At 38.0% G+C, this 20,593-nt stretch overlaps 1 protein-coding gene across 5 annotated transcripts; it reads right to left on the bottom strand.

Moving 5' to 3' along the window:
- Positions 1-2,494: 2,494 nt before the first annotated feature.
- Positions 2,495-19,565, bottom strand: ercc6l2 (excision repair cross-complementation group 6-like 2). Of its 5 annotated transcripts, none has more exons than XM_026925009.3 (18): positions 19,258-19,565; positions 17,505-17,868; positions 17,278-17,394; positions 16,716-16,909; positions 16,358-16,519; positions 16,051-16,258; positions 15,094-15,351; positions 13,945-14,064; positions 13,368-13,439; positions 12,999-13,144; positions 11,790-11,885; positions 11,266-11,365; positions 10,864-11,016; positions 9,705-9,776; positions 7,667-8,417; positions 7,358-7,512; positions 6,545-6,717; positions 2,495-5,584 (listed from the first exon to the last, which is right to left on the bottom strand). In XM_026925009.3, exons 2-18 carry the CDS (start codon positions 17,775-17,777, stop codon positions 4,714-4,716), a joined length of 3,921 nt encoding a protein of 1,306 aa, XP_026780810.3. In that variant the 5' UTR covers positions 17,778-17,868; positions 19,258-19,565; the 3' UTR covers positions 2,495-4,713. The 5 variants fall into 5 exon arrangements, with proteins under 5 accessions (XP_026780810.3, XP_026780818.3, XP_026780781.3 ...); XM_026924980.3 differs by having other exon boundaries at positions 2,496-5,584; positions 7,667-8,420; positions 19,258-19,564; XM_026924990.3 differs by having other exon boundaries at positions 2,496-5,584; positions 7,667-8,420; positions 19,405-19,564.
- Between the last annotated feature and the right edge of the window lie 1,028 nt (positions 19,566-20,593).

The following is a 20,593-nucleotide window of genomic DNA, read 5'->3' as shown; positions in this document are numbered from 1 at the left end:
TGCAAACCCAGCGCACCCAGCTATTATTACTTTTATAACCTTTATTACTTATTAATATAACCTTATGCACAGAGGAAAATTCTTACTTTTACATAAGCAAATGAAGGCCACTGTATTACCCCAGGTGCTAAACAATCCAAACATCAAAAAAAAATAAAAAAATATAAAAAAATTAGTGGTCAGGTCAAAAATAAGAAGGAAGAAAAATAAAATAAACCATTTGAATTTGTCAAATCAAGTAAAACCCATGTACATTTTTACTAAATGAATTTATATATATATATATATATATATATATATATATATATATATATATATATATAATGAATGAATGAATTTATATATATATATGAATGAATGAATTTATATATATATATATATATATATATATATATATATATATATATATATATACATATATATAAATTCATTTAGTAAAAATGTACATGGGTTTTACTTGATTTGACAAATTCAAATGGTTAATTTCTTATAAAATAAAAGGCAGTTTTGATTTTCACTACATGTTATTATTCATGTATAATTATTACCACAAAGCTACTATTAACATGAAATTTAGTCATGTATAGTAAGACCATCATAAAGCTTGTGATTCATTTGATTCATTTGGTTGGATAATTGATCTTTTAGTTTTGCTATTTCCCACTCATTTTATACACTCCTGGGCAAAATACACTCATTTTATTCACTCCTGGGCAAAATACACTCATTTTATACACTCCTGGACCAAGCCCAAATTGGCTATCTAATGGTCATTTAATGCAGGTTTTGTGTCTAGATGCTGTGTTAAAAAGCCATTGCTGTCTCAGAAAAAACATCCAAAAAAGAATGAAATTTTGGTGGAATATGGAAAGTTTGATTCAGTGTGGTCCTGCGGAGTTATGTGGAGTGATGAATCACGATTTCAGTTGCATGGTGATGTTCCAGAGAGGTGTCTTCGAAGATCTGGTGAGAAATACAATAGCGGTAGCATCTCTATCACAGTTAAGCATGGAGGACGAGGTGTCATGGTGTGGGGAGCCTTTTCAGCTGCTGGTACCGGTAATCTGCTTCACTGTGAAAAGTCAATTAATGCCTTGGAATACAGAAAATATTGCAGAAAGACTAAGGAGGAACGATCAGATATTACTTTTCAACAAGACAATGCTCCTGCCCACACTGAGAACGAGTCCATCAGACTCATGTTTTGGCCTGGTCAGAGTCCAGATTTGAACCCTGTAGAGAATATTTGGTCTCACATTAATCACAAACTAACCGGGAAACATTTTGCAACTACTCATGAACTGTTTGAAGCCATCAACATTGAATGGAACAATATTGACTCCGCTGTCCGCAAGTTTACCCACAAGACATAAACATTTAGAGAAATCAAAGGGAAAAGCTATCCCATACTAAGTTACTTTATCTATTTGTTTAATTCTTGCTAATATCCTGACCAAGAATTTGTTGATAAGAACATTAAAAGCTTAATATTTTACCATTTTGGCCCCTTTTTTTCCCCAGGAGTGTACACTTTTGCTCATTCTGCTTAATTTACCTACTGGCTTGTCTATAATTTGTTTGTTTCACCTCATTTTTTTGCTTACATATGTAAGTGACAAAGCTAAAATAATTACATAGGTAAAAATGTGACTAATTCTTTCTAATGATTAAATGACACTTATGTATGATGTATCCCGAGGAGACTTAGGAAAGCTCATCTGTCTCCTCAGATTCTGGTAAAATTCTACGTGTATCATTGATCGCAAACTGACAAACTGCATCAGAGTGTGGTATGGCAGCTGTTCTGTCTTTGACCAGAAGGCCTTGTAATGAGTCATGAAATCTGCCCAGCACACTGGCACCCAGCTCCACAACATTAAGAACATTCAGCACAAGCGATGCCTTCAGAGCACTTAATGCCTTAAAGGACACAAGCCATGGATTGTTTCCCTACCCTCAGGTAGACGGTACAGGAGGCTGCCAGTATCAACTGGCTCAGGCCCTGCAAAAGCCACTATAGTAACCGAAATAATCACTCATTACAACAGTGGTGAGCAGAAAAGCACACAAAAAAGCGTCAACCCTTGAGGTGGATAGGTAACAACAGCAGAAGGCCACACTGGTCTCCACTCCGGGAAGTAGAATCTAAGGCTGCAGTGGATACAGGTTCACCAAAACTCAACAGTTTAAGACTTTCCATGGTCTTTTTCCAATCTGTACAGTTTTGGTTTAATTGCTCAGCTTGAACCGTGATACCTTAGACTTTCTGGTAGATGCTAAAGTGAACGTCATTGCCCTGTCTTTACTTTCTTCCATCACTCCATCCATCGTTGTGATTTTTTTTTAGAAAATCTGCAGCTTCAAAACAAATCCACTTTTATCAATTCATTTTTGTTACCACCACCCCTCTTAGTTACTTGGCGATGTGTAAATAAACGGAGTGCAAGAAACAGCTGGCCTCTCTCTGGCCGTGACTGACATTCAGTTATTGATGTAGGCCAGAGAAACTAAACAACTCAGCTCTATTACGGACTCACAGTAAGACTACACATTTACTATTGAGAGGGTTACAAAAGCAACTCATTGTACAGAACAATTCTGAGAAGGCGTGCACATATGAGATGAGTGGAACACATATTTGGAGTTTTTAAGTCTTCGTTTGTGACCTTTATTATCTATTACAAGATTCCCTCTGGCATTGTCTTCACCCAAAGAATACATTATTAATCACAAATTTAAAATACAAAACTCAAACAATTCATTCAGAAATAACTTATACACTCTTTTAATACATTCTGAAACAAGGAAACAATAGAAAACACTAAACAAGTAGATTTAAAAGTGTAGAGTGTCTGAAAAGTCAGGAACCAATGAGACTTACATACTTACTTAATCTTGTATTTATTATTTACAACATATGCGCTACATGTTCACCCTTACGCTCTATGCATTTTCTCAGCTGCTAGATCATGTTTTCGCGGATTTTGCTCAACATATTCCCAGTGGTTCCTGACTTTTCAAACACCCTGTAGAAACAACTACAGACTCATGACAATCAGCCCTTCTTCATGGTGATGAAAAGACAAGTTTCTTTTTGTCTCACTGTAAAATTATCTTTAAGTGTAAGGCAATTTTATATATCCAACCCCTGGAAACTATCTTTTGAGAGACATCCTGCCACAAATTACCGTGGCACCAATGCTGGCCCTGGAAAAGTTTAGTTCCAGAAGAAATATTGGATGTAACAATTTATCAACTTTCTCCTTATGTCAATTCCTCATTTATAGGAAGTAAACGAGTTCATCAGGAAATCGGTGGTTAACTCTGCCATGGTGACTTCTTTATGAAACCTCTTGATAGCCAAGATTCTGATGTTTCTGTGTTTTGCACAATAGCACGCATGTTCTCCAGTTCGTGAGCTGCCTCGTGAACAGGTGTGTTTGAAACAGAGACTCAAATTGTGTGGTCGGGGAATCGCGTCACAGCATGCACTAGTCTCCTTTTTATTGATAGCTATCAACACTTTCCCATTTCATGTTGGGAGATGAAAAAAGACGAAAAAAAAAACCAACACTCGTCCTCCTCCTCAGGCTCTTTGCTTACTTCAGCCTAACATCAGGCACAGCTGTGTCGCTAAACTGACACACACACACACACACACACACACACACACACACACACACATATATATATATATATACACTCAGTCCGTCCCCACCCAGCATGGACAAATATACAAAGCAAAACAGTGCAAAAAGGGTCTTTATCCCAGTCAAGTCTAACTTACTTTTTTGCAGCACTCCCTTACAGTGTGGTAACGGAATAATTCCCAGAAACACCATCACACACATAGCACAATATCAAGTTCAGTCAGGCTGGACCCGAGCCACACTGTAAGAGCCACATGGCTGCCCGCCATTTTTAATAAACTTTTTCACATTGGCTGTGGTGGTGTGTGGCTGTTGTAGAGGGAGGTTTGATTCATATAACATGAGTCATCAGTCATTAATGATTATTATTTAGGCTGTTCAAATGGGGGCTTGTGCACGTATAGATGAATCCATCTATGGTAATGACCTTAAGCACACTATTCCTTTGACACTTAAGACACTATTCATGCTACCATGACGTTGTGGGGATCTTCTGCTCAAGTGAAGGTTAGATGTGGATAAAAAAAGAAAAAGAAAAAAGAAGAAAAAAGCAAGTGTTATGCACTGAGAGAAAAGCAGCAAAAGCTAAGCAGTGCTTAAAAAGGTAAAACAATAAGCAGAGAGTTGAAACTACTACACCAAAAACACTACTTTCTCTGAGACTTTGGGATCAGAGACTCTGCTAGCATCGGCTTCCATAATTTAAAGCCCAACTTGGGGTGTATGTTTTGATCACGCTTGTATTTGAATAGCAATATAACAATTCCAGAGGCTTCGCACATAATTCCAGACTGAAAACAGAGACAGAAACAGATTTTTCATACCATTCAAATGGGCTGTAGTGTATTCTCACACATTAACAGCACTGATTCAGAAAAAGCAGGTAAAAATGTCTTAAACATCAGTTAAAACACTAGTATGGACTAGTAACAGTTCTACAATAATTAATAATCAGATAAAAACCAAATGCACTTAAATAAAACATTACTGTATAAAAATGAGAATATTTTGTAAACCATTCTTTGTAATTTCACATTTCACAAAAAAAGCTTCTAAACTTCTTCTATCTTTTCCAAAGGAATTTCTCATTCTTCTTCCAGAGCTGAGAGCTTTCAAGCTGGCTTTCACTTCTGGACTTTGCACACACATTAACACTCCTGCAAACCTTCTCCAGCTGAGATAGATCTGTTAGCTTATTGATGCTCTCCTCGTTCCCCTCATTCAAAATGTCCCAGAAGTCTTTACTCCTGTTCTTCGTCCTCTCAGTGGGTGATGGAATGGGTGCTGTTGCTGGCTTTGGCCGGTCCGCGCTTCTGTTTTGCTTGAAGAGGTCATCTAGAATGGATGTGTCACCTATGAGGTCACTAATAAGGGTTGGGTTTGAGTTTTGGTCTGCTTGGTCATCTCTAGAGAAAGGTGACAATTCAGTAGTGGAAGTAGTTGTGGAAGAACTGCGCGGATTAGCATTTTTTTGGGAGTGAGGATGAATGTCTGTAGACGTTCTAAAAGATTTCTCTCTTGGACTTCGTCTTGAGTCTGGCAAAGACATACAGTCATTTTTAAGCTCAACCTGACTAACACAGTGATGATGGGCATCTTTAGCACTTTGTGCCTTAGTTCTTCTCTTCTTTTGTGAGGCTCCTGTTTCTGCTTCATCCTGAGGTTTCTGAACTGAGTTTAAGAGGGTTCTTTTTGAGGTAGGCCTTTGTCGAGACATTCTGCACTTAGCAGTGAGAGGTGAAGTACTTGGTTTCAGCTCAGTCACAGGTTCAGGAAAGGTCTTTTGGATACTGTCAGTAAGCTCAGGGCTGCTGTGGCTATAGAACTCACACAGCTTGCTCAGTCGCTGTGCTGAGCTGCTCTTCACAAGCTCTTCTGCAAACGCTTGCACAGACGTCGCTCTGAAGAACTTTGCCATTTCTTCCAGCTGCTGCCTGTTTGTGTAAAAAAAATAGTAAAGACCATACCAGAGATATTATGTGACATACTAGGTATAATTCTAAAGTTACATTCAGCATTCAGTTCAGCATTAAAAAACTAATTTGAAGTGACATCTGAAATACTACACTGCATTGTTACATGTTATTAACCTCCCTTATGAAATCTATTACTCTTAACTGTATATTTCAAATTAAAATTCAAAAGAAAAAACATTTAGAAACATGTACTCTGTTAAAAATGCTAAAAAAATCTGTTTCTTATGAGAATCTGCTACCATTGGAAAATTAAAATAGAGCTTTAAATTAAATCATTAGAAGACTCAATTAGGGGGAAAATCTATATAAATAAACACATTTTCCCTTATTACAGAGACGAACACTATATGGTTTTGGAGTTGTGTGGGTGCGTCCTTGGGCTAGTGGTGAAATCTATGACTTTGAAAGGGGAGTTTTGCTCATAGCTCAATGTGTTTTGGCCCTGCATGGGAAAGGGGTGGGTGAGAGGGCTCTGGGGTGGTCTTACCCCTCCCACAGGGGCTATGCAAGGGCGCAGAGCGCCATAGCTGTGGCCAGAACTGGCACACAGCCCCATGCTATAAGGACTTTCCTCTCACTGCTTCTTGTGTTTTTTCAGCCTAACCAACACTATTAACTGCTGTAGAGATGCCTGCTTTTAAAAACCTTCTGAGCTGCAAAATTGGAGTCTTTGAGTTATAGAAACTCTGTTATAGTGTCTTACTGTGTGACCTATTTGTAAAGTAGTAAGCCTATAATTATGTAACAAATAATAAACAGCCTACATTTATTTGTTGGAAAGGACAAAAAGCGACTGCATTACCCCTACTGTATGAAGCTTATGAGCTTATGAAGCTTTTTGTCACGGTGTGAAAAGTGAAAGAACAAATGGGAAAACAATATGAATACAAAAGGAATAATAAGGTAGCTCAACCGTACATGCGGACAGCAGCGGGCGTCTTGCCAACACTAATAGTTGCAGTTTTGGTATGGAGGGAAGTTTCTATGGTGTGGGTGACCTGATGTTTCAGACAAGTCTTGTCATGACCTTCTGGCATATCTTCCTCTCCACCATTTGTGAGCTCAGATAACTGGGGGATTCCAGACTGGGTCTACAATACAAAAAATTCACAATACATAACAACCTATTGTGTTAATCTGGGAATATAAACCATATGAAGGAATTACATAACCATACTGATGACCTCAGGATAATTCTGTGCTCAAATTACATTTATACAGTCCATTAATTTGATTGGTCGAGCGGCATTCCAAGAGTGCTTATATTTCCTATAACTGGGACATTTCACTGTGTGTATCACTCCGCTCGCCTGTGGTTTTTCCACAGAAAATTCCACTTCCTAGTTCGAAATCATTACTACACTAGTGTTAGCGACAACATAAGTGGAAATGGCAAACGATACTTTTCAGGAATATAACTTTTTACTTAAAAATATGAAAGGTCAATTGCCTTCAAAGTATGGATTTATCAGCAGCTCATGGTTCAGATGATTTCATTTTCTTGATTGAAACATGGCTATATTTAAGCAATACTGCACAAGCAAGAGTGTGGTTATACTGCAATATCGCTTAAATATAGCATAGTTTCAATCAAGAAAATGAAATCATCTGAACCATGAGCTGCTGATAAATCCATACTCTAAAAATTAAACAATGTGTAATGTGAGTAAAATACTACATAAACCCAATAATGTGCTGTCTAACATAATTCACTGTCATAACTGTAAATACCTCAGATATGTCATAGAGATGGTTTGCTGGGAGCTGAGAGTGCTTGCTCAGTTCAAACACATCCTGTAAAGCAGCACGACTGAGGCGGTTCTCTGCCCTGCTCGAGCCGACCAATTTCTGATTGGAGTGGGTATAGCTCACTTCCTGCAGCCCAACTACAAGTACAAAACAAGTAAAGAAAATAAATAGCCTCTTATTTTGCAAAATAACAGCACGTTCCCCAGTATATTGCATATTGCAGCCATTTTGAAATTACTTCAAATTCAGTCATTAAAATTCACTGAATGCTTTATAAAAAAAAAAATGTACCTAATAATGTGTCTATGGTGCCGGTGCTGGTACCCTCTATGATTTGTGACTTTCGGGAATGTGTTGTCGGGCATTTTAAACCTGTGAACTGAACTGATTTTTGAGCTGAATTCTGTGCACGAAACGGGCGTCGAAGACTTTTCTTAAACTTCACCCTTCTCACTGGAGCTTCGTCTTCTGATGAGTCAAAACTCTCAACCTCCTCAGTACGTCTCTGTCTCTGTACTGCCAATACTGCCCCATCCGGCCTCTGTTCCTTGTTAGTATTGCCTCTATCTCTCTGTTGTGCTTTAGTATAGTGGTTGGGAAAAATTTCTAGGTCTTCTGACTCCTCCATGCAGACATGGTCACAGACCTTTTTTGCTTCGGTCCTCTCTTCCTCTGAGTCACTAGAAAGGAACCATTCTGTTTTCCCCTTAGCTACCTTGGTCTCCTCTAGGTTCAAGCCCTTCGAGTCTGTATCAGACTGGCTGTCTTCACTGCTCTCTGAGCTCCTTTGTATCCCACTAGTCATATGTTTCATCAGCAGAGCAGATAGATTCATATTTGCAGCAGAGCCAGTGCTGGGTCCAAACTCCTCTCCTGCTTTTGGGTATGTGGCTTTTGATCTAGAGCCGCAAGGATCCTCATCCTCACTAGTGCTGCTAAAGTCCAGAACTTCAGCATTAGAGAACCTGGCACTGGTACCATATGCTGCTGCTGGTCTATTATCCTGTTGTGTGGAGAGATCTGCCGATACACACACTGGATCCTGCTGTGGCACATGGGTAACACAGATTATAACAAACAAAGTTTTTTAATAACACTGCAAATTTATGCAACAGCATCATCAACAATCAATAATGCATACTACACCTAAAAATGACTTTCTAAAGGGTAGGCAAATGATAAATTCATTAGCTAGCTTACCAAGCAATTAAAAGCTCCAATGTGCTGGACAGCTTCATGTTTTCATTGCCCAGAAACCTAACTGACTAAGCTAAAGTTAGCCAGTTAAGTGAATTAATACAGACTAAGGAAACGACTGAGTATATGAATTCCAGTGGAGAGGACGATCGTGTAGCCAGTCCTTATCCTCTCCTGATAAAGTTTAATGTAGCAATTAGACCAAAAAAAAAAAAAAAATCACCAAGTCCTTGGTGATAGTGTTTAGTCCACACAAGTACAAATATGTTTGACCCTGGCTAGAATTTATTTTCTTTTGATATGTTTAATCATGAGGTAACATGCTGTGCTAGCAGGAGAGTTGACAGCTTTGCACTGTACTTATTTTTCCCACATACCTGCGTGTTTCTGATTCTGAAAAGACTGTCTGTCATACACACATGCTAATTAATCCACTTAGTAAAAGTCAGCCAGATAGTGTAGTGCAGCAGGCGGTGGGATTCAGAACGATTAACACGTGGAATAGTCATAGCATCTAGCTGTGTCACGCCAGTTGTGTGAAGTGGATTACGTTTAAACATACTGTACATACCAAATGAAAACTTATAGGAACAATAGGAAGTAAGATTTATTTTCTTTCTTTGGTTATTAAAACTATTTGTTCACTGGGCAAATATTAATAATTAATGAATTATTTAATATAATTAAATAATGAATAACTTGGACACAAAAGTCTTGGGAGCTTGAGCTACTGATTTGTCACCGCAGCTCTGTAACCACCCTGTCTGAAGATAAAGTTGCTTCTTTATGACTTGCCCACCAACACTTTGTTTATGATCAGCTAATGTCAGGCTTTAAACTGAGAATTTTCCGTTTTTAGCTTCTAATGAGACCTACATGTGAGAATCTTCTCAAGAAAGGACAGTTAGATAAGTTCTGCTGGGTAAATAAACTCGCTAAAGATAACACATGCTTCCGTGTGGTCTTCACCAGTGGGCTGGGGAGGGGGTTAATTACAGCCATGTGTTGGCCTTCGTACCCATCTTTACCGTGGGAATAAAGCGATGGGGAGATGTCTCGAAAAGAAGAGAGGAGAGATGGATGGAGAATAGAAGCATTCCCGTGACGGGTCTAAGGAAGGGCGGCTACTCACCAGCTCTTGCACCCTCTCATCCGTTGCCTGTGTACTGGCTGTCATGATCCCCACCTCAACATGGCCCTCCCTCTGCGACACACATGCATTTTCCATCAACTCAGTGAGAAAGAATTCATAGTCATGGCTCATTGAGGACATCAAACATCTAACTTCCTCGGTATACAACTGATAGTTCAAGCTGCAACCTAGTAGACCTACCATCCATAAGCAGGTTATACACACCACAATGCTTGATTTAAAAATAAAATAATAATTACAGCTCTAATAACAGCTCATCACTTTGCATAAAAATGTCTGCCAAATCAAAAAAATGTCATCATGTTCTAGAAATTCCAATAAATTGTGTAGCCACTTTGACTTTATATGAAATTAGTTAAAATTGAAAGTGCACATTTTTAGCTAGCAGAGACTGATCCAGATGCTTTCCAAAAAATATCAGTTTATGGTATTATATCTCATAGTATTATCATGGTATTATATCTCAATAAATAAAATAATTTTCTATATACTATTTATAATTACAAACATACCAAATGAAACATTGTTTTGTGAAAGTCAATAAGGAGCAGGTATTTTTTTTTCCCTGTTTACACAGAATCTGCTCACCCTGGATGCCCGGGCTACTGTTATCCACCAGTTTTAAAACTATGATCATGATATTGTAGCATACGTGAAAGTGATTCTTTCGACCAACTATAGCTGGCCAATTTAATCAGCCTGCATGATCGCGCTCTTTATTTTCTGTTTTTTAATCTGATAAACTTCAAATGAAGTCAATGTCAGTGATGTAAACCATATACAATTTCAAAAGACGTTTCCAAAGCATTCATGATTCCACGATTACTGGAAGTGTTTAAATAGAAGTTTACGTGGAATTGTGCTTGAAGCAGATGAGAAAAAGCCTTTCAGATAGGCTTTTGATACAAACTCGCCTGATTCTCATCTTCTTTCTTCTTTTTAATAATCATACTTGTCCCAGGCACTTTTCAAAACACGGGTTACGCCCATGGCTGAGTGAGAGATATTCAAGATTAGACCACAAGTCCAGTCACGTTGACTGACTTCTACTAGACATTTCAAAATAACCAGGATGGCTGAACGGACACAAGTGACCAATGGACTCACCAATGGAGATGAAGAAATTCAGCGCACTAACCTCCAGGATGCGGCGTGTAAGACAAGTTCCGTCAGTCTGGAGGCGGAAGAGGTTCCTGATCCCAAATAACTCTCCTGTTTGGCCATCTACTCCTTGCACTGCCTCAAAGTAGCGTCTTGCATTTTCATTTCCAATCACTGAGGACTGCAACTGCTATATCACCCAGTGAAACAGGGACAGCCAATCAGGTCCAATTCATTTTACATGGGAATTTATTTATTTTTTTAATTGATATTCATTCATTACAGTTTTTCAATATGGTGCATCATATCGAATATTAGTACATGTACAAGAAGGTTTCAAACAAAGGACTTCTGAGAATGTAACAGTGAGTGAAAATGACTGGTTGGTTAGTAGAAACTGGTTAATACCTCAACACTCTGTTCTTCATGAGTGATATACCTGTTTGTAAATCTGGCGTAGATAGATGATCTCCTCTACTGTGCCCAAAGAGATAAGCCTAAAAACTTTCACATCCTTGCACTGACCAATGCGATATGCCCTGCAAATTGAACAATAAAAGTCTGAAGTCCTTAAACAGAACAATGCATGACACACATGTTATGATCAGAATTGTTTACTCCCAGTTTAGCTGTATCAGATCCCAGCTGTAATATGAAATCTGCCATCACTGGTCATGCAGGATTGCCAAGTGATTCAATTTATTTTGCAGGAGAAGACAAAAAAAATTCCAGTTGAATGGTTTGTTACGTGGCACAGAGGAAGTGATGACTTGAGAGCTGTACTATAAAGGACTCACAGCCATAGAGAGCAAATAGCATAGCTGCATCTCAAACCTGAAGAGTGCCAATGCTTTTAACACAGAGAGCCTACTTGGATGATATTAGGATACAGAGGAACATACAGGATTCCTTATAGATTTTACATTTAAAAAAAAAAACTCTCGTGTAGCTGTGCTGTCTCACCTGTCTATAGCCTGAAGGTCATTTGCTGGATTCCACGTTGGATCAAACAGGACAACGACATTAGCCCCAACAAAATTAAGTCCAAGACCACCAGCCCTTGAGGAAAATATTCATTCAATTACATTCAATATCATGTGCAAAGATATTTTCACATTATCACATATTTTGTGCTTAAACATATGTGGCACTACATTCTTTTTTTTCAAACATAAAATGTTTTCTTAAATAGTGTAATTTTTCTTTGAAACACTAGTCTGTAATGTATAACAGGATTGGAGCCACTTGTAGATGGATCTTTGGCCTTGGCGACCAGGTTTAGGGCTGAAATATCCTAGCATTTAGCAGGCGTTCAGCAGAATTCATAATGTCATTAATTTTTTTTAAACACCCCTGGAGAAGCAGCCACAAACCAGCCCCATAGCATGAATGATCCACCAGAATTCACACTGGATATGCAGGTTTCCAAATATACCACTCCAGACTTTTCACCAAACATGCAGATGATGTGCAATGCCAAGAAGTTTGATTTTAGTCTTATCTGACCACAAAACATATTCCAATTTTATTTCCAGTGAATCCTGGTGAGGTTCTGACGATGCATTTTGGCAAATGCTCTGAGGAACAGCTTATGTGTTTTCTGGGTTTTTTTTTTATTTTTTATTTTTTTATGGAGGTTTAGTCTAATAGCTGATTTTGAAACTTGACAACCCTATGAATCAACTAAACCATGCAATTTTGAAACTGTGAACAGCTTCCTGACCATTTTCAACTCAAAGGCAGAAAAAGGGCTGATAGTGAGAGCAATTAAAAAACAGATTGTATTCAAAATGTTCTTTCAATTTAAATATTCTTTAGTAGTGTTTTGAGAGAAAATACTATAAATTGAAATAAATTCTATGATCATGATTTTTTTTTTTTTTGAAAAAGAAAAGAGAAAGAGAAAAAAAATCTAGATAGTCTCTGTATTCATCGTGACACTGACCAGGATAAAGTGTTTACTGATGAGAAATGAATTAAACAAACAAATAAATCATACAATTATTTTTGCCCATTGTCTTGGTGGTAATAATTCTGGCACTGAAGTCAGCAGACTCAAAGGGGTGACTAAAGAACAACATGCTTTCACTTGATCAAAACCATAGATAATACATTACTATATGAAGAAAATCAAATAAAATGTGAAATTACAAATGCAATAGCAGTACTCACATGGTAGACACAAGGCACAGGTTAATATCATTGGCACTGTTGAATTCCTTGACAATGTGGATGCGATCTTTAGACTTGGTGCTTCCATCTAGCCTGCGGTACTCCAGACCCTCAGCCATGCAATAGCTCTCCAAAACATCCAGGAGCTAGGAAACATTCAGATTGTGCTCCATTTTAGCAAAGAAAAATCTAAAGTCCATTTAATTGCCACAGGTTTGATATGTCTCTCAATCATATAGTAACTGCCGATGTCATCGCTTCATTTTTAACAAAGACTTCAGCAAAACTGTCTTAAAGTATCAGCCATCCTAATAAAATAGATGCAGACTGCACAAAAGAACACAATAATACACATCATAAACACTTCACCTTTGTGGAAAGTGAAAAAAGGAGAACTTTGTCTTTCCTTGTGATAAAGTGATTAAGCAGCCTTTGCAGCACCTGTAACACAAAAGATTAATAAATGAGGTCTCAAACAAGCATGATGCATCCAAATACCTTCCTCAATTAAGTGGTAAGAAAAAGGAGGATCAAGCGATTCACATGAAACACTGGCTTTACTGTCATTCCTCATTGGGTATCTGACATGGGAGAATGTGCAGAGTATTTACTGTACTGAAAGCACCAGAAAAGAAGCATCTGCCAATAATAGCACCCGTAAGGCTCTGCACATGGGGGAAGAAGACTCTTTGGATAGACTTTAAAAACGACTAAATACTGCCCTTGTTATTTTCCAAAAAGTGTGTCCATAGCTAGTGAGGCAAAGCCACGCCGAGCCAAAGCTGGCCAAAGGCTGGATTGTTCACGCCCCCAACACCAGAACAAAATCTGGAGTGCATGAGAACTCAGATTTACAGTTCTGTGGTTTAGTGGAGTGGGTGGTGAGGGTCATAAAACATGCACAACTCTGGCATATTAAATAACAAGTAAAATATAAATATCTAACCTTCATTTTTCCACTGTAGATGGGGTCTGACATGGCCTCAAATGCAGCCTGCTTGCATCTTTCTGTGAAGTCTGGAAACTTCTTGAAGACTTGCTCACAGATAGCAGTCACATATTTCTCCTGATAAAGAAGATGGCGAATATAAGAATAAGAAAAGACCCACGGTGATTATTTCAGAATGATTTCATAAATCAGGAGTGCAACCAACATTATTATTATTTTTAATATTATTATTGTTACTACTAAGGAAAGAGACCTTGCATGCAAAAAGGGATTCATTTCACTAACCTAGTTTTTCATCTGAAAATGAAAAGGGATACATGATACCATTTCAGTCTTAGATAACAAATAGATAACCTATTAAACGCAAAGCAGTTAATGGTTTGACTGATTTTAATGCTTTTATGGTCAATAAGATCTCGTGTCACTCCATGACTCAGCAGACTTGTACTCAAAGCTATGCACTGAAGGCCGGCTATTTTCTGGGGAGCACAACTCAGATTCATTTTGATCTTGTGCAACTTTATTTTTAACTTTATTCATTTACATTTACATAGTTCTTAAAGTTCTGTTCAAATGTTAATGTACTAATGTTATTTTACGTTTGTTTTCGATGATCACTAATGCTTTGATTTTGCTCTTCTATTTTTGCACCACAAAAATGTAACTTGCGAGGTTTAAGTAATTAGAAAAACAAGTACAACTTGACGCCGACTGCGTCAACAGGACGCCTCCACCACAAACAAGCCTAGTCCTTCATGTAACTTATTTGTATGCCTCAAATACCCTTAAAATACTTCAAAACAGGAAGGAAGCTATTGAGGATAAACTACTGCAGACATTTGACCTTGCTGTAACCTTGACCCTGTTTGGATCAATTCCAAAATATAATCAGTTCATCTGCTGGTTACAATGATAATTCCATTTAAATCCTACAAACCAAACTTTCTCAGATGGAATGCACGGATGGATTCATGGACAACTCAAAAACATAATGCCTCCACCACCTAGTGCCAGAGGCTTAAAAACAGGTGTTGATTTTTCCATGTAAATCTAAAATGGCTGTATGTGCAATCAGTATCCTCCTATACAGAGATTTAGAGTAGAATATGACATATCAGTGCTTCTCCTGCACTCACAAATACATGCCTGTTTTTTACTGGTTCCATCTTTAGACTGCAGCAGGGCTACATGATTGGAGACCTTCCTCAGTATAGCCAGATAACTGAAGTACATGTGTCTGACAGGGACACCGTCTGAATTGAGCTTGTAGCAGCACTTTTTCCTGGTGAGTCCACTGCTGCATGGACACTTCTGTGAGCTCTGCAACAGCAACCTCACATCATCCGTGTCCAGCACAGCACGGTATACTGCCTGCTGGAAATCCGTCAGGGAACAGTACACCACCTACACAAACACACAGGAAAGTGAAGACATGAGGAGTAGGGCTGAGGGATATGACAAAAATATCATATCATATATATCATAGAAGATATTTCTACAATACACAATATGTATCATGATGTATAGGATTGCTAAAAAAACTGACAGATACACAGGTTTGCTTACAAACTGCCAGCAAAACAGCAGTGATACATTTTAAAAACCCGAGTACAATTAAAGTTTTATTAAATGTTTTCAAAAATAAATTATTTAATCTCGAAAAGGAGGTAAAATTTGGAGATACTATGTTTTGTATATTAAGATACAATTCAATTGAGCATACATCATTACTGCTTTTGTCCAGGTATAACATATGCAGAACCTTTTGCATGACAGCAAGTATTTGCAGCTATTTCATAACAAAATTCATACCACAAAAAGATACCTCATGCATTAGAAACAATATTTCCAAATCCAACAGGTGCTGTTACGATAAAGGTACATGTTTTCATCCATGAAAAAAGTCAACACAATGGAAATAAGTGCAATGGCTTTTTAAATACATAAATAAATAAAGGACTACATAAAAGGCCTTTTGAGCAGCTCTAACACTAAAGTTGGTCAGGATTACTTGTTGGCTTTGCATGTTTTCAAAAGGAACAGACATCTGAAAATAGTTGAATATGAGTTGAGGAGAAATCTCAGCTGGATTGACAGACTCACCCTGTCATCTTTCTTTGGTAACTGGTCACTAATGAGTGCTTTGGTTCTCCTGAGGAACCAGCGGGACAGAAGTGTAGCCAGAGTCTGGACGGCCTTGCGGCCCTCGGCCAGTGATCTCTTGGTTGCACTGTGTTTCTGTCCCTGTTCAATAGGTTCCGAGAACCTGTTCTTAAAACTACCGAGTGACCCGAGGCATCCAGGGTTGGCCCTGAAACCACAGAACAAGGCAATAAACATATAAACTCATTTTGAAACTCAAACTTGAGGTAAATAATGACCACAAAGTGAGTTTCTGCCCATGACTCACCAATCCATGACACACCAGAGTTCCTCCAGGTTGTTCTGCAAGATTGTACCAGTCAGTCCCACACGCACTTTGCATTTCAGACCTTTCATTGCCTGAGTGATCTGAGATTTGAAATTCTTTAGCTTGTGAACTTCATCCACAATGACAGCGGCCCAGTCAAGACTGTAACGAGATCAGAAATCAAAATGTAGATAAAATATCAGTGGACGTGAAATCAAATAGTCTCTTTCCTACAGCTAATATATTTTGTATAGGGCAGAGGTCTACAATACACAACTGTTCCAAAGAAACAAATCAGACCAGTTTTTAATAAAAGATAGAATCTTTGTGAATAAATATGATCTCTGTAATAGTGTACCTGTTGAACTCATCTAGACAGAGTCTTAGCGTCTCAAATGTTGTCAGGACGATCTCACATCTTCCTCTGTTCACACGGGCCAATTCTTCCTCCTTCCTCACACCATGGACAACCACTGTTTTGAAATGGCCCCAAGTGTCCAGCTCATCTTTCCAGTTGTAGAGCACAGACAGGGGAGCCACAATGAGGAAAACCTATTTATTAAGTTTTAAAAAAATAAATCATCTGATTTACAGTCAACGGCACAAATTCCTAAATGATAATGAGGCCTTTTCTTACAACATCGTAATTCAGAGAGTTAAAAAGCCACCCTCACTAAATTGTATTCCAGATGACAAGATTTAGTTCATTATTACAGAATAATACATCATTTATTTACACAATTTGTCCTATATTGTTTGTTATTCATATATATTATGTAAGTATTTTGTGATGTCTCCCCTTTGCAATTTAACTTGCATACATGTTTAATGTTGATAAATTAACTGCATATGTGCATTATTACAATAAGACATATCACTAGCTGCAATTACATGTATGACCAAAAGCATTATTACAGTACCTTCTTAACTTTGGATTGTTTTGATGGCACCTGTGACTGCAAAAACTCTGGCCTGTTATTTTCAACATCCTGCCATGTCCCTGTTTTCTGCAAAATGGCAGCCAAGCAGCTGATAACCTGTCAAACAAAAGAGATTAAGAGCTACAATCATAAAGGCAACATTCATTCCCGGTTGCCTTCGTCCACAACCTCTGTGGATGTAAATAAACTAGTATGTATAATCCTACCTGAATGGTCTTTCCTAGGCCCATGTCATCACCCAGGATGCAACCTCTGGACTTCACATAGCTGTGATAGATAAATTTTACCCCCTCTCGCTGGTAGTCTCGTAGGTATCTGTTAATAGTGTATGGCACTTGAATGGCTCCTGACAGAACAAATGGTTCTGAGGGACCAGGAGGCTTCTGGTTCGTATGGAAGGCGGGTTTCTCATCTTCAAATTGGACCTTAAACATTCTGTGCCTTTGGGGTACGGGGATTAATCCAACATCATCTTCCATTTTCACGTGAGTACACACGGTAACGCAAAGGTGGATTCTTCTTCAAAGACCTTGAAGGCCATCATCATGGTTCCAGAGGATACACTGCACGCTATTTTAAATACAAGACAAACAAACAGCTCTTAATATGAGATTTTCTAGTTAGCTAGATAAAAATGCAAGTGGCACAACTTCTGGTCAGATGGCTAGCTACTGACTAGCTATTTGACTGATCTTTTGTTTCATTTTGATGATCCTTTTGTGGTGCCACAAACAGAAAATACAAATACACAGTTTACAGCAAGACATTACAGGTAGAAACAATTCTGGTAATCTATAACATGTCTTTTCTTAAACTGTAGTAATAAATTTCTTAAACTTTAATGAAGGCTTTAACCTCTGCCCATGTCATGTCACGTCATGTTATATATCCCGGACAAGCTTGTTTCTGGATATACGCTATATGGCCAAGGTTTGTGGACACCTGACCGTCACACGCATATGTGCTTGCTGAACATCCTATTTCAGATTTAGTCCCTCCTTTGCTGGTATTATAACCTCCACTCTTCTGAGAAGGCTGTGGGGATTTGTGCTCATCCAGCCCCAAGAGCATTAGTGAGGTCGGGCACTGATGTTGGGCAAGGAAGCCTGGCATGCAGTCATCGTTCCAACTCATCCCAAAGGTGTGTAGGCCACTCAAGTTCTTCCACTCCAACTTTGGCAAACCATGTCTTCATGGACCTTTGTGCACAGGAGCACTGTCATGCTGGAACATGTCTGGGTTGGGTTCCTTAGCTCCAGTGAAGGGAAACTGTAATGCTACAGCATAACAAGACATCACAATCCTGACAACCGTGTGCTTCCAACTTGAGGTGAGGGTCAGGTGTCCACAAACTTTTGGCCATATAGTGTATTTATGTCAGATTATGAGTCAGTATAATATGAGTGCCAATTTCCTTTATAAAACCCACTTACTAGAGTCAAAGCATATGAAATCTCATTGTATTTTTTTTTAAAGCTGTTTACCTCAAAATCCATTTTTTTCCATATTCAGAACATTGATATTTGTAGGATTTACATTAGATATTACACTAAAAAAAGAAAAATATGTTTTCTTGATTAAGGAATAAATAAATGATATTCCATCAAACTGTACTATAAGGTCTTTTTCACAGCGAAATAAACAATTCATTTGCATAAACGAATGACGATTTTTGAAAAAGTTCCAACTGAAAAAAAAAGTTAGTAGAAATATCAGCAAAAAACTGTCGAAGAGTGACTGTGATATCTGGTGTTTTAATCAATGACTTACTGAATAAAGAGGCTTAAGTCAGTTAGCTAGGCATCAAACCGCCCTGACCGAGCTCGCACGCGCCTTCAGACAGACATGTTTAGACAGGTCTAGACAGGTTCAGTAATGTAAGCTAAACTACAGAATTCCGTTGACGTGTAGTAATAAATATATAAAATAAATATATAACGTTTTAGTTATCTCAAATACCTCCTGGGAGTCACTTAGCTGGGTAGCATCTAGCACTAGCACTTGGGGGCTAGCTAGCTGGCTAATGTCACACAGCCTGCAGCAGCTTCCTGCTGGAACATTAGCTACAATGCAGGTCGATGGAAAATCACTGCTGTTCATATTCACCCGCTTAACTCTTCATCATTGCAGCAGGTTTCGATGCACAGACTCCAGTTTGCAGGTTAGCATTTCGCTTGGTCCTTTAATGTAACGGGCACCACAGAGAGGAACCCGCGTTTTGTTTGTGCATCTGTGCAACCGGAGTAGCACTTTCACCAAAATCTGATCCTTTCAACTCCTATACGCTGCTTTTAAAGTCCATGACTATCACAAGTGCCGTTTCCAATGTAATATTTTAAAGTAAAGTAATACAATTTATTATTAAATTTCATTTAACGAAGCACAGTTACAGACACGCAGTTTCACTTCACTAAGTTATTTTACCGAACTTAGCAACACTGGAAAGAATTCCTAGGATATCATTACAGTCAAACAATTGCAGTTTGTTTAAATTGATAATTACAATTTGTGACCATCAAAAGCTTCGCATTTACTCTAAGATAAAACTATATATTTTTTAGAATTAATTATAATAATAGTAATATAGAATAATAGATAATAGAATAATAATAGGATAATAGAATTCTCGAATCTGAGTGGTCTTAAAGTGTTGATTAATTTCGTATAACGGCAGCTCTGATAGGTTTATGTCAATACGCTCGTTCTAATACATTACCGTTTCTATAGTAACCACTCATTCATAATGACTTGTATGCTGGACGACCTACATAATCTAAGACTTAAAATAAAAGGATAAAACCATGTCTTTTTTTTTTTTAACAAAGCAAATCATTGATATGGTTAAGTTTTCTGTAAGGAGACGTTTATTTTAACATTTATGGAAGGAGTTGTTTTGTCACAGGACAGTCTTCAGGACTGAGGACTTTGCACTTCCGGGTTCTCTGTACCATGACAAGCTGCTTTTTTTTCTTATTAAGGGAGAAAAAGGTTCCTGAAAGGAGTTGTTTATAGCTCATTTGACATAAGTGGTTCAACTAACTCGTCTTGGTTAAAAAGCATGACGTGTCGTTCATTACTAAATAAAAAAATTTTTAACCATTGGCAGATCTCTGTAATATAAGAGGAATAAAAACATAAAAGGACTGTCTGCCATCTTGGATTATTTTCCTATAACAGCATGCCCTGTAGTGTTTTATTCCTTACTTCCAGAAAAAGCAGACGGACAGACAGAAAACTGAAAAATATGTACATACGATTAAATAAGTAAGTTAAAAGTCTAAACCCAGCTTAGCAT

Source organism: Pangasianodon hypophthalmus, chromosome 8 (genome assembly GCF_027358585.1).
Source record: "Pangasianodon hypophthalmus isolate fPanHyp1 chromosome 8, fPanHyp1.pri, whole genome shotgun sequence".
Classification (NCBI taxonomy): Eukaryota; Metazoa; Chordata; class Actinopteri; order Siluriformes; family Pangasiidae; genus Pangasianodon; species Pangasianodon hypophthalmus.
This window is presented reverse-complemented; position numbering and strand designations above follow the sequence as displayed.

What these genes read in the sequence shown, in the direction of transcription:
- ercc6l2 (XM_026924980.3), bottom strand. Translation starts at nt 17,777, where the DNA reads ATGGAAGATGATGTTGGATTAATCCCCGTACCCCAAAGGCACAGAATG. An exon ending in TGTCTAGATGAGTTCAACAG is followed by an intron (nt 16,520 to 16,715) that starts GTACACTATTAC and finishes ATCTCGTTACAG; the next exon opens with TCTTGACTGGGCCGCTGTCA. An exon ending in GACCTTCAGGCTATAGACAG is followed by an intron (nt 11,366 to 11,789) that starts GTGAGACAGCAC and finishes TTCAATTTGCAG; the next exon opens with GGCATATCGCATTGGTCAGT.